This window comes from Narcine bancroftii, chromosome 12 (genome assembly GCF_036971445.1).
Source record: "Narcine bancroftii isolate sNarBan1 chromosome 12, sNarBan1.hap1, whole genome shotgun sequence".
Classification (NCBI taxonomy): domain Eukaryota; kingdom Metazoa; phylum Chordata; class Chondrichthyes; order Torpediniformes; family Narcinidae; genus Narcine; species Narcine bancroftii.
Window position 1 is genome coordinate 18,657,446 of NC_091480.1, and position 14,022 is coordinate 18,671,467.

Sequence of the window (14,022 nt, forward strand, 5' to 3'; positions counted from 1 at the left end):
CAGGACAGAGCCTAAATCTTGTCATCTTGTGGGTACCTTTACACAAAAGCAAACTGAAATAATTTCAGTTTATAAATGTTGGATTAAAAACTACTTGAAAGGTGTTGAGATTCTATATTAAACACAAGTATCATGGTTGATTAAGCTGGAACAATAAGCCAGGATCCTATTCTCCACTGGTATTCACATAATCACATTCTTTATTTTGTTATGCTGACAATGGTTGTCATCAGAATGTTATAATGTCTGTTAAAACTAATTTTCTTTGGATTTTTCAATCTTTTGCATTTGTTTGAATTGCATAGTTAATTTTTCCTATCGTCTGCCTTTCCACTCACCCACTTCTTTAGGTCCTTCACTGACAGTCCACTTCCACCATTCAATAAGTTAATTGATGCATAATGAGTCTCTGTGCACCTTTTTTGCTAGAATTACAATAGCTTTGAGCCAAAGTTAATTGATCTTGATTTAAAATGAGTTATTGATCAATTAACATCTGCCACTGTTTGTAGATACAGGTACTCCCCAACTTGCAACCTATGGGAATAGGAATTTAAATATTTGGTCCCAGAAGGGGATTAGGTATATTACAGATTGTTTTAAGGATGGAATTTTAATGTCATTCAAACAAGTGAAGTAAATATATGATGTCCAGAATGGTACCTTTCTTTGCTTTCTGCAATTAAGCTTTTTTAAGAGAAATTTGGAGAAACAATACGACTCCTCTGGGGTCAAGTCAATTGAACACATTTTATGGGTGGGTAATATACCTAAGTTTATTACTCATTTATTTTACCCTCCAGACGGATGGGGAAAAGCTTGGAATTCATAGGTCCAGGGAAAGATAGGAAGCAGATTTTGCAGTGAACCTAATCAGAACATTTCTGGGGTGAATGGTGTAAAGAAGGAGTTGCATCAATTATTAATGCGAGGTATGGTTTGGTGCAATACAATTTTCTTCATCAATTATATTTGATTCCACAAAGATTGCACAGATCAAAGCCTGAAACAGCCGACAGATGTTTTCAATGTGGAATAAATAGAAGAAGGAACTTTTCTCCATTCCATTTGGTCCTGTGTGAAAGTAAACGTTTTCTGGCAGAAGTATAATCTAACATTACAGGAGTCAACTTCCCTGGCAATCCAGAATTATATTTGTTGGAGAATTTTATAGATATCAGTCATCATTTAACTGAGTTCCAAATCTTATTTACTATGATTACATTGGCGATAGCTGAGAAATGTGTTGCCATCACGTGGAAATCAGATACACCAATTTCTCTGAAGAAGTGGATAGTGTATTCTTATGGAAAAGATTACTTATAATTTAAGAAACAAACAATCTACATTCCTGAAGACCTGGCAACCATATTTGAACTTTATTGGTGAACAAGTGTAATATTGTTGCTGTAAATATGTGATCTGTCCTCAACCATATACGATTATATTTACAAGTAAAATAGATTGAGTCTCGGCAGTAGAGAAAAAGACTCTATCCGTTTAAGTTGGGGGGGGGGGGGCGGAATGTTTTTGTTTTGTTTTGGAATTTTTATATTGGTTGGTTTGTTGTATATGTATGTAAATTGTACTTTCTGTATTTTTACAAGAACCAAGGTCTATATATTTGAAAGTGGTATATAGATTATTTTTGTGTGTATAAGTAATATGTGTTTAAAAACCAAAAATTTTTTTTTAATTACCATTACAATGGTCACGGTGGATCACTGTTTCCCCTGCCAAGGAGAAACAGCAGGTGTCCATTTCACACAAAAACTTCAGTGTCTTTAGATGATTTGCTGATGGATACTGAATTCTGCTTCTGTTGCAATGTTCCAAAGACATGACTCAATCATATGACTTCTCTCTCACCAGATATCTTTCCTTAAGTAAACATCCATTGTTCTGGATTCTTAGTTAAGAGCATTAACTCTGTTTGTGGTTTAGACTCACTGGTTCTTCTGAGTCTTGTCAGTGTTATGAAATCTGTGTATTTTGCACCCTGAACCAACCCCAAAAGTAACATTCACTTTTTTTAAAAAAAGGCTTGCAACAGGATCAATGGCAATATCTACATGTAGCATCTGATAATAACTCCTTGCACTCGAATATAGTCTGTTTTGTGAATCCTGCACCTAATTTAGCTTCAGGGTGAAATGTTTTGTTTTTAAACAGTGGAAAATGTTTGTATATTAAATAATCCATGTACAAAAATACTTTGTTTAGGCCTTAATTTGTCTGGTGGATAAGAGATCTGGAGAAAAAAGCAAGACGCGGCCTCGTTTTGTTAAACAGGATCAGGTTTGCATTGCTCGTTTAAGGACAGCGGGTACCATCTGCCTTGAGACCTTCAAAGATTTTCCTCAGATGGGGCGTTTTACCTTGAGAGATGAAGGTGAGCCACAAGGGTTTTGTGAAGATATTACACAAACTTTCCTGCAATCTATTGCATGACCGTTTGAATTGTTCTGCTTGAGCACAAATTAAATATTTTTATCATAATGGATATACATAACATTGGTAGACTTAACAAGAAATTTGTGTTCACTGCATTTAAAAAAAAAACTTTGTTCATGTATTACTCTTGTTTTTCTTTTCCTGAACAAACTTGTGGGTTTTGACTCTAAATGCCAACATTTGGAGCTGCCAAATGTTTTGTGGCGAAATTGGTTTATTTTTCCTTGGGTGTTGTACATTTAAACCATGAACTTCAAATGGAATTTCAGTGCTGTCTCCATATTTTTCTTTAAAACTGACAATTTGTCCAATTGAGTGTCATTTTCTTCAATGTTTTTGGTTTTATTAAATAAATGTTCCATAAGGTCATAACAATAAAATATTCACCAATCTTGTATAGCAGTACAAATCGTACTGAGACCTATGTAACATTAAAAAGAAAAGCACCATACTAAATATCTAATTCAATCCCCTCCCTTTGGAGGCTACTGATGAACACAAACAGTCCACTAATAATAATAAAAAAGGAAGGAGAGCATTGGGTTCAAAAACTAGTTAATCTTACAAATTTTGAAAATCATTAAGAACTAGTGAAGAAACCAAGTGGTATGTTCTGGAAAAATTGATTTAACACTGTTGGTTATAAAATAAGATTGACATCTCATGTCCTCGGGAATGCTTTAACCAAATCTAATTCTTTTTATTTTCACACAGGTAAAACTATTGCAATCGGAAAGGTCCTGAAGCTGATCCCTGAGAAAGACTGAAGATCCACTATATAATGATGCACAATACTGTGATGATAAAGGACTCAGCAACAGCCTACTTCATGCCTTCTTTTCTTGGTTTTCATAATTTTTCTGCCCATCAATACTTTATTTTCCCCATATACTGCAAATTGCTGTAAACATGTCCACATTTTACGTCAGCTTTCTCATATTGAGAGCTCTGCTATGCCATTGTTAAAGCTACCGTTTCAAATCCTCCTGAAATCTGCTTCCTTAGAAATGCGGCAGTAGCTACCTAACTGATGTGGACAGAATTGCCTGCAAAAATAAAATTAAACCAAAAAGTTTATTTTATTCTGGCATCATTCTCTTTTGTGTGCATTCTGGCTCACTTGTTTTCCAACCAGATCAGATTATTCAACAGAGCAGTGTGAGTGTTCCTGTGTTAGGAGTCTGGAGAGGCAATAAAATTGATTTGAAATATTTCCGGCATTTGGATTATTTTGGGAAAGATTCTTATGAAATGAACCTTGTTTCAGCTTGTTAGCTAGTTTTCCAGCAAATTATCTCATGAATTTATTTTTTCTTTCCATCTGGAATATGTTCCATAAATTTGGTTAGACATTCATACAATATGTCCTTTATTTTTCAGCATTTTACAATAGCATTGTTATTGTTCATACTCGCTAGAAAACAGTTTTCAGCCTTGGAAAAAGGTGCAGGTGAAATAGTTTATTTTGAACAATTACTTCTATTCAATTTTACAGCATTTCCAAAATAATCAAATCTTTTCAAACCATATAAAGGTACATAACAGCAATTGATAGATGATGTGAATGGAGAAAAGATCAAATGACTGCTGCATGAGCTTGATATAATTCTTTGAACAGACTATTAATTAGAGTATCTAGGTTTGATTCTTTTCACTTGAAATAATATTTAAAGTAACATTAGAATATTGGTAACTGAATTTTTATTTTCTTGCTTACAAGTGCATTAAATAGACCAGCTAACATGTGGATATACATGTAACAACATTGCCACTCCGGATGCAAATTTCAATTTTCATGTCAATTATTTAATGAGGAGTGAGAATATTTGGATGAGTGATGAAGCTAAAAAAAAAAATCTGAAATAGAGCCTTCATGGTTGGAATACAAAATGTGAGAAAATATAGTCCTTGTACATATTTGAAAACCTTGTATTTGAGTCAGTTATTTAATATAATGGTAAATTTGCTACTGTTAAAGGGGTCAAAATGAGGATTTTTTTGCCTCATTTACACTTGCAGTTAATGAAAGGGATTTAAGCAAGACAAGCCCTAAAATCCAAAGTGCATAAAATGAATGGGTCAAATAGCTGCAATTGATTGTCATTTTGCAGTAAAGTAACAAATTACATTTAGAACTTGGAATAAACATGCATCTGAACTTACCATTAGCAAACTCCATTGATGGACTGGGCCATTACTCAAGTGATCTCCACTGTCAATGAAATTGGATACAATTCCTCAAAAAAACTAACAAGTTTACTTATATATTTTATTTAAATGTTCAGGCAACAACAGGTTTCCTTTGTTCAAGTAATGCATGGAAATAAAACTAGACTTTTATCAACTGTTTTCATATGATAAATCTGTCAATTTGCTGCTCCTCAGAAGGGCAGGGGCACTAGTATATTAATAGCAAAACTTCTCATAGGTTTCTATTGCAGTGATTGAGTTCATTTGGAAAGTGGAAAATGTTAATTGCTGCTGTATGAATGCCCTTGCTCTTAATTGAGAAATGTTGGCTTTATCTTTGCGTTTCCACTTAAAGTTATCTGTTTTGTAATGAAATATCATTGCAATACACAAGTCGGTATCAAACAGCACAGCTGTTAAATGATTACAGTATTGTACAGTATACAAATTTATTGTATGCATTCTTAAACCACAAAATAAACTTTGATTTCATTTCCCTTGGAATATTGTCTCTAACTGCAGAGATGTAGCTATTGAAGTTGTTTTCCATGTAAAATGTAATGAGAGCAGAGGGATAACGTGAAGCTTTTCATCTGTTGCCATCCTTTTTCAAAAGTGCATTAATAGACTGAAAGATTGTCATACAGGCGAGTGCTTTAGCCAAGTTTTGGAAAGACCTGCACATCTCAAGCAAAGATTAAGTATTTAATGCAGGGCAGTCAAAACATCCTCTTTCATAACCTGGCTGGATCTGTTGAGTGACTGATTTGAACTAGTTTTCTATCCATATTGGGTATTTAAGTCTACATTGGTCGATGCATTGTTTAAAACAACTGCAGTAATAGGTTTAATTTTAGCAAAGTCTTTGCAAGACGGCACAATCACATGTATGTGTTTAGAATTAATGACTAGCTTGTGCTCAAATTCAACACCAGCCATTTGGTCTCTTAATTGGTTGTGGATGCACATTTATAGTTTGCATCTGAAGTCGGAGGCCAATTTTTAGAAGGGGAATGCAACTCTCAGCTGCAACAAGTGAGCATTTGGTGTGAGCGACTAATAAATTTCCATGTAACTTTTATATATTTATACATCGCTCTCCTTTCTTAGTGTTTGTCCTTGTGTTAACTGGACTACACAGGTAACCAGGTGATTTTTCTGTTACCTTGAAGACATTCAAGATTTTGTTCACTAAAATGCATGGTATTCAATATCTGTTGAAAGCTAGAAGCAGAAAGTTGTATCAACTTGCTGAATTTCTATGTTGAACTGAAGTACAAGTTGCTGAGTGTGACTTTTTTTGTTCATGCTGTACTTGTAGTGTGGTTGGAATGCAATGTGTTGTATGATTTGTTTCATTAACAAAACAATGGAAAGGTAAGGTGATCATTACAGTTGTAATATGGGCAAAATTTCATTACAAATAAATTATGTGCAATGGAACACATTTATCTTGTTGAATTCCTTGGGCGATGTCTTGTGGCAAGTGATTCTTTCATTGCAACTGACTGCAGATGAGTCTTTAATTTTGTGTTGAAAATGCTGAGGCATATCCGACCTAAATTTTCTCCGTTGACCTTGATTTCCAAGATGACATCCTATGTTGTGAAATTGTACATCAGATAGTGTTATATTGTAAAGTTTTGTTGAAGGTGTTTATATGAAATCATTTATTCATTTTCACAGGTTAAGATCAGTGGTACCACTAATGAATGATTTTTTTTCCAAATGCAGTTTAGATAGAGCAGATGAGAAAAATCCATAAATCACAAGCCTGTTAATATCAGCGTTAAATGTAATTGGATCCTTGGAAAAAATTGTTATGACATCTTTTAATATTTCTAATCCATCCTTTGTGGGGAAATTTGCAGAATGTATAAATAAAATTTGCACTGGATACCCTGTGATCATATTCACCTGAATTGGAGTTCACTGTTTTAAGAGTAGTGGGAATGAAATAAACTTTTAGGTAGAAATTTGTTGGGAGTATGGTTTTTACACCAGATATTTGAAAAATCATTCTCACTTACATTTCAGTTGCTTTCACAAATTGGGGGATGGGTTCATCACTACTGTTGCACAAAATTAAAGTAGTTCTCAATTGGCCTCTTGGATTTCAGTTAAATGAATCAAAAAGATAACCAAGTTTAAATGGAAATGTATGAACAGAAATCTAGGACTTTCCAGAAATTGAAGCAAAAACTTCGTTTGAGTCTCCAAAAAAGGTGAACGCTGAGATTCCTATGCAGTAAATTTACAAAGGGTGGATAATTTGAAGAATTTAAGGTGGTAATAACCAACACCCTTTGAAGATGGATTTCTGATGGTTGAAGACCTAGAAATCACCAAAGAAACCATGTCTTTTTACTTTTAACAAAAAATCCTAAAAAGATCATTTTGAATTGCTCTGCAATAGATTAGAGCAATATGTTAAAGGACTGCAAAATCAAGTGCGTAATAACGAAGCTGTGCAGTGTTTCCATTGTGGAGTTTCATTCTTACGAGTTGTTATTTTCCAACTCTGCTCTGTGACAAGCACAATTCAACTCATTGAAAGGCCTTTAAGATCATTCCAATAGTTTCAAGTAATCTCTTAAATGTAGTGCACGTTAGTATTTGACTTAACTCTCTCAATTTTGAAGATTGGGTTGGAATCAGGAGTACAGATGTGCTTGCTTTTATTACTGTAAACTATTTCATTGTGGCTTTTGTCCAGCTCGTCCCAGACGTTTCTTAGGATCAAGGTAGTTTCAGACTCAACTGATTGGTTCAATTTCATACATCCTGCTGAACCTATAAATTGATGCATGCCAGGCAAACCTGCAATGTTCTCTGGATATGAAAGCTTGATAGGCCAGTCAATTTTTGCTCAGTAACTGGAGCAATAATTCTAAAGTGCATTGATGTCAATGTATTTACTCCACATTTAATTCTTAAGTTTGAGACTATATAAGCAGTTGTCGGAACTGTTCGTGTAGCAATTAGCACAATGTTGTTCCAGCATTAGCAACGTGGGTTTGAATCCAACACTGTAAGGAGTTTGTACATTCTCCCTGTGTCAGTGTGGGTTTCAAAATCTATCAGGGATGTGGGTCAATTGGGTGGCATGGGCTCGAGGCTTGAAAGGACCTGCTGCCGTGCTGGATGCCTAAATTTTTTTAAATTAGTATATTAAACCAGTAATGTGATACAAGTTTTATTCCATTAAGAAGACCTCAGCCTCTCTCGATAATTCCGGTTCTGGTGCTTCTTATTAATTACTACATTAATTTCATTATGAGCATGTTTTTCCTTTTTTTAACTGATTTATTACTTTGATCAATGGTTCATTAAATTATGATTGCAGTTGTACTATTTGGATGTTTTAATACAGTTGAAATGAATGAGGTCATTTTCAATTTAAAACAGTACCTGTATTCCAAAATTCTGTGTATTGGATACATTTACGGAAACCACTAAATCTCCATTTTCTTGCACTCAATGGGGGGGGACACCTCAGATGTGCTTCTATAATATGCAAAGTTGTTTTGTGTTCTGGGGCAAGTTGAAAATTATCTGTCCTGTTTGATTTGAAATGTAGTTTGTGTTGAACGCTGAGAAGATGAAGCTGGGTTGACGAGTGAAAAGTATTGAGGTTGTTCTAAACCATTTGTTAAAAAAGAAAATGACAATTGACTGGGCTGTTATTTGCCAGAAACGTGACACCCACAGGTCATTTGGCCCATCGTTTACTTTCCGGCTTTCAAAGGAACTGATTTGTCCCTGCAGCTTTGTCCTCCCATCCCCCAGAAAGCTGCAAATTAAATCTGCATTACCTTTAGATAATATACTCAGATCATCACAACTTCTTGAGTTCAAAAGAATTATTTGAAACTTTGTAACCAAAGTAATCCAAGGCACCAACCTGTCTTTTTATTTTTCAAATGCTGATAATTCCGGTTCTGGTGCTTCTTATTAATTACTACATTAATTTCATTATGAGCATGTTTTTCCTTTTTTTAAAAAGTTGAGGTTTTTACTTGGGCAGAAAGAAAATGTCTTCTCCAAGCTTAAACAAAGCTAAATATTTCTGATTTGTTCCCTTTCTGTGTGGACATTATAGATTTGCCATGATGCTGAAGGATAATCTGGTCCTGAAACAGCTGATGTAATTTCCATTGCAACCTGATTAATAAATTTACTTAACCCTTAACCCTTGATACCCTGACATATCAAATACTTGTCAATCTCTGCCTCATAATTTCGCTTCCACAGCCGACTGTGGCAAAAGATTCGCAGCTGTCTGCATCTGTTGAACTGTCACCTTTTATCCTGAACTTACGCCCTCCTCTCCTGGAATCCCCTACCATGGGAAACATTCTTGCCACATCTACTGCCAATCAAGCCATTGGACCTACCTCCCGGTTAAAAAGCTGTAGTATCACTTTTTTGCCATCATCTTTCTCACTGCAACTTAGTTCCTTCTGCAGTGGAGCAAAGGGAAACCAACTTGCAGCCACCCTCCAAATCCAATCCTATCTGGATCTCAATAACAGTTGAAATGTGGAGGTAATGCCTGTATTTTCCATATTCTGTGGCTGATCTCTGTCATTATCAACTGATTAATTGAAGCTTTGGCAAAGATGGTGAAGATGTCTGCCAATGGTTTGCAGTTAAGATTCTAGAAAATAGGCAGCTCTTCCATTGTTCTCGTGAAGGCAGGCATTGATGCAATAAGGTACAGCATTCAGTGTGCCAACATTGCCTCCAGTTGATTGAGGAAAAGTGTTTCAAGCACCAATCTAGCACAAAGCTCATGGACTACAAGATTCAATTTATTGCCATGTAATTAAGAGTGTCATATCACATGAAATTGATTTTTGTCTGCTGTGAGACAAACAGATTTGCTATTGGCAGAAATTGTCTGGTGCCTATTAGTTAGAGAAAGAACAAAAAGAGTTCTCCCTTCGTGTCCATGCATTCACCAACATCGCTCCTGCAAACCCTGGAGTTTAATCCAAACCATCAGCAACCTAAGCTCCATTATACCATTAGGAACCCTTCAACGCCCTCAGCAGTTTCTCGCATCCTTGTTCTGATGCTTGGTATCCCATCAGCCAGTCTGAAGCCTGGTCCTTGTCTGTAGTATCCAGCAGCCAGAAATCTCATGGGTTCCTCGCCTCGAGTCACCAGCAGCCCGCTGCCTGTGTAGGTCCTTCTGTTGTAGAACCCCTCACTGATTCGCCTCCTCAGTCACTATCCCATGGGTCGTCTCTACTGCTCCTCAGACAGGGTGGTTTCTCTCTTTTCTGGTGCCCTGCACCAGTCCTCTGCTTCCCTGGAGTCTGCAACCTCTTGTGGTTGCCACTCATAGGCGCTGCCATCTGAGGTCCAGACCCTATGGGCGCAGGATTTTAAAGAAATCTACCGTCGGCTCCTTTGCAGGCCGTTCAAAGCCTGTATGGAACTTGTGGAAGTCAAACTGGGAGGTTGGACTCCACAGGAGTGCTGTGTCTGCTCTCAGTGGGTCTACCTGCTGGCATTACTCCCTGTTCTCTACTCAGAGGTTTACATTACCAATTGTAAGTTCCTGAAAATACTGCCATTTTTACAAGATCTTTTCATTTCCTTAGCAGATTTGTGTCCCAATGTCAATGACCTCCATGGAGCAAACTACCCAATCCCAAAATTAGTCAGGCCACCTCATCTGCCTGTACTGTAACAGACCTCATCACAATCTCGTCCTTTGGAGAAATCTAGAGGAAAAAGTTCAAAGATATGCTCACGGCTTCCCTGGAAATGAACTACGAGCCCAGTGACACGCGAGGAATTCCTCACTGATCCAAATGGAGGAAGATTGTTTGCTGCATTGGATGTCAATGAAACTAAGGAAATGATTGTGGAGTTCAGGAAGGGGAAGCCAGTGGAGCATCTCTGAGGACCTATCCTGGGACCATCATGTTGATGCAATTATGAAAAAGCACATCAGTAACTACATGGTTGAGAGTTTGAGGTGATTGAAAATGCAATCAAAGACATTCATCAGATTTCTGCAGGTATACCATGGAGGGCATTCTGACGAGTTGCATCACCATCTAGGACGGCCATGAACAGGCTCCAGTGGGTTGGCCAGCATCTTCGTTCCAAGGTGGGGACTCACAAATGTAGCATCTCTCCTCAAGGAGCCTCACATACAGGCCCTTTTCTCGTCAGGGATGATCCCTGAAGACAGGCACTCAACGTTACCAAAAGGAGCTTCTTCCCCGCTGCCATCAGGTTTCTGAACCTCCCACACTTTTTCCTCTTGTTCCACGACTGGCTTATTTTTAAAGCGTTGCAGTTACAAAATTTAAATGTTTTCACCTGGTTCTGCACCATAGTGCTTGCCAGACAGTAACAAATTCCATGGACATAATGGCACTGGAGGAAGAAGCACCCCCATTCCTCACCCGGGCACAAGGACACCCCCGGACCCCACCTGTGGAAGAGGGCAGGTCGGATCCCTGGTCCGGAAGCGTTTTCCTCATCCCCGAGGAACCAGGTCGTCTCCAAATGAACGTGGACCAGAAACCGGTCAACTCCGCGAGTTGCTCCGGCATCTCGTTCCGCCCGAAAAACGGATCGAAACCAGAGTGGAACGACACGTGGGATCGGCTCGGGCGCCAGGTGTTCCCGCCTGCCCCCTAGCGGTGACGGCGCGCCCCCTGCCGCGCACCACCTGGTGTCAATAAAGTTGGGTTGTTGACCGTGACTGGGACGCCGCCGCGCGTGGAGCCCAAGATGGCGGCGGAGAAGCAGGGGATGGAGACGGTTGCGGAGGTGGATTCGGAGCAGGTACGGGAATGGGGAAGCCTTTGGGGGCCCCCTCTCGATCTTTCGCCCCGGACCCGGGGGCGGCGCCACGAGTTGAAGCCGGTGGCCGATCGCGCGGGCCGTCTCCGTTGCTGCGGCGGGGGAACGTGGGCCCCGAGGCCTTCTGCCACCCTGGCGGGCACGCTATTGACCCCGTCGGGGCTGGTGACCTCGGGGAGACGCCGACTGGCACACGGGAGACTTGGGCTTGCAAATTATTAACTGTTAAATGCTGGAAAGTGGGGGCTTGTGGAGAGACCAGAACGAACACACGATGCTGTGACTGTAATAAAAACACTCGGAAATGCTGGAGGGACTCGGCCGGCCTCGCAGCCTCCCTCGGAGGGACGTAGATCCCCGACGTTTCGGCTCTGAGCCCCTCAAGGTCCGAAATGTGGGTTAATCGATCTTTCGACCGGCAGATTTCCTCTCGCGTTTCGATGCCGGAGACGTTGAGTTCCCCCAACAACTCCTGCCGACCCTTCTCGGAAGCGGGAAAACTTAGCGAGCATGCGAGCCTTTCCCACTGCACCGATTTATCTGGTTAATAGGCATTTTGATGGGAGGGGGTAGGGGAGAGAGAGGGGGGGTAGGGGAGAGAGAGGGGGGTTAGGGGAGAGAGAGGGGGGGTTAGGGGAGAGAGAGGGGGGGTTAGGGGAGAGAGAGGGGGGGTTAGGGGAGAGAGAGGGGGGGTTAGGGGAGAGAGAGGGGGGGTTAGGGGAGAGAGAGGGGGGGTTAGGGGAGAGAGAGGGGGGGTTAGGGGAGAGAGAGGGGGGGTTAGGGGAGAGAGGGGGGGTTAGGGGAGAGAGAGGGGGGGTTAGGGGAGAGAGAGGGGGGGTTAGGGGAGAGAGGGGGGGTTGGGGAGAGAGAGGGGGGTTAGGGAAGAGAGAGGGGGGTTAGGGGAGAGAGAGGGGTGTAGGGGAGAGAGAGGGGGTAGGGGAGAGAGAGGGGGTAGGGGAGAGAGAGGGGGTAGGGGAGAGAGAGGGGGTAGGGGAGAGAGGGGGTAGGGGAGAGAGAGGGGTGTAGGGGAGAGAGAGGGGGTAGGGGAGAGAGAGGGGGTAGGGGAGAGAGAGGGGGGTAGGGGAGAGAGAGGGGGGTAGGGGAGAGAGAGGGGGTAGGGGAGAGAAGGGGTTAGGGGAGAGAAGGGGTTAGGGGAGAGGGGGTTAGGGGAGAGGGGGTTAGGGGAGAGAGAGGGGGGTTAGGGGAGAGAGAGGGGGGTTAGGGGAGAGAGAGGGGGGTTAGGGGAGAGAGAGGGGGGGTTAGGGGAGAGAGAGGGGGGTTGGGGAGAGAGAGGGGGGTTGGGGAGAGAGAGGGGGGTTGGGGAGAGAGAGGGGGGTTAGGGGAGAGAGAGGGGGGTTAGGGGAGAGAGAGGGGTGTAGGGGAGAGAGAGGGGTGTAGGGGAGAGAGAGGGGGTAGGGGAGAGAAGGGGTTAGGGGAGAGAAGGGGTTAGGGGAGAGAAGGGGTTAGGGGAGAGAAGGGGTTAGGGGAGAGAAGGGGTTAGGGGAGAGAAGGGGTTAGGGGAGAGAAGGGGTTAGGGGAGAGAAGGGGTTAGGGGAGAGAAGGGGTTAGGGGAGAGAAGGGGTTAGGGGAGAGAAGGGGTTAGGGGAGAGAAGGGGTTAGGGGAGAGGGGGTTAGGGGAGAGAGAGGGGGTTAGGGGAGAGAGAGGGGGGTAGGGGACAGAGAGGGGGGGTAGGGGACAGAGAGGGGGGGTCCCCTCCTACGGCAGTGACAGTGCGAGAGCAGGTTGTGCCAGAAGGCGAATAGTGGGCCTTTTCACACCCCATTTGTAAAATGGAGATTCCTTGGAAATTTTTCCCAGGAACCTGTGGTGTGGCAAGAACGGCCCTGGGAATTTTGAATGGCCCTATGGGCCTACGAGAGGGCTGGGGAAATGTTCCCGGACCACCCTCTCCTTGCAGAGTTAAAAGTCAAATAGCTGAGCAGGGGAAGCCTCATGACATCATCGCTTTCATGCTGCGTCACACTGGCGATTAAAGTTCAAAGCTATTTGCCACCAGAGAACAGTGAGCTGCTTTAGCCCGTCGCAATGGCAGCACAATGCGGGATGAATGGCTGTCTTTGTTAACCGTAATCCCTCACGCAGCTGTACTTCCTTGAGCTGTTCCAGCTGCGTGAGGGATTATGGGAAACGAAGTCGGCCATTCAGCCTGCATTGTGCCACCGTTGCAACGTTCCAAAGTGACCCCAATGGATGGCCAGCAGGGGACGGGCGAGAGAGAGAGACTGATGAAGCGGCCAGCAATCAAAGGACAGGGAGAGGACTTGCTCTCGCTCTTGTGAGTGCATAACACATCTTCACCCTAATTTACTGGGAAGGGAGAAATTGGACCGCAGTGTGAAAGGCTTGGGGGTGGGGGGGTCCCTGAATTCCTGGAAATTTCTCCAGGTCAAAGTAGGGTCATCGCTCACCTGCAGTGTGAAACACCTTACTGTGAGTTAACTTGGCTGGGCTCTAACATTGCCCCCCTCAAATGTCAGTCTCCAGTTGAATTCAACAGGAATTTAATTTGCCCTACAGGTTGGGAG

The 14,022-nt window shown here is 41.8% G+C and overlaps 2 protein-coding genes across 9 annotated transcripts in view; both read left to right on the top strand.

Moving 5' to 3' along the window:
* The window catches only part of LOC138746996 (eukaryotic peptide chain release factor GTP-binding subunit ERF3A), a 47,288-nt gene extending 41,197 nt beyond the window's left edge, over positions 1-6,091 (top strand). For 2 of the 3 annotated variants that reach the window (XM_069905810.1, XM_069905812.1), the window contains exons 13-14: positions 2,224-2,392; positions 3,169-6,091. In XM_069905810.1, coding sequence (XP_069761911.1) covers positions 2,224-2,392; positions 3,169-3,221 — 222 coding nt within the window. In that variant the 3' untranslated portion in view covers positions 3,222-6,091. Of the gene's footprint in view, positions 1-986; positions 1,453-2,223; positions 2,393-3,168 lie in introns of those variants that run through there. The other variant, XM_069905811.1, reaches the window with a different exon arrangement.
* Positions 6,092-11,350: 5,259 nt separating this feature from the next.
* Positions 11,351-14,022, top strand: part of rsl1d1 (ribosomal L1 domain containing 1) — a 41,171-nt gene continuing 38,499 nt past the window's right edge. For 5 of the 6 annotated variants that reach the window (XM_069906461.1, XM_069906462.1, XM_069906458.1 and 2 more), the window contains exon 1: positions 11,351-11,457. In XM_069906461.1, the coding sequence (XP_069762562.1) occupies positions 11,404-11,457 (54 nt within the window). In that variant the 5' untranslated portion in view covers positions 11,351-11,403. The remainder of the gene's footprint in view (positions 11,458-14,022) is intronic. The other variant, XM_069906459.1, reaches the window with a different exon arrangement.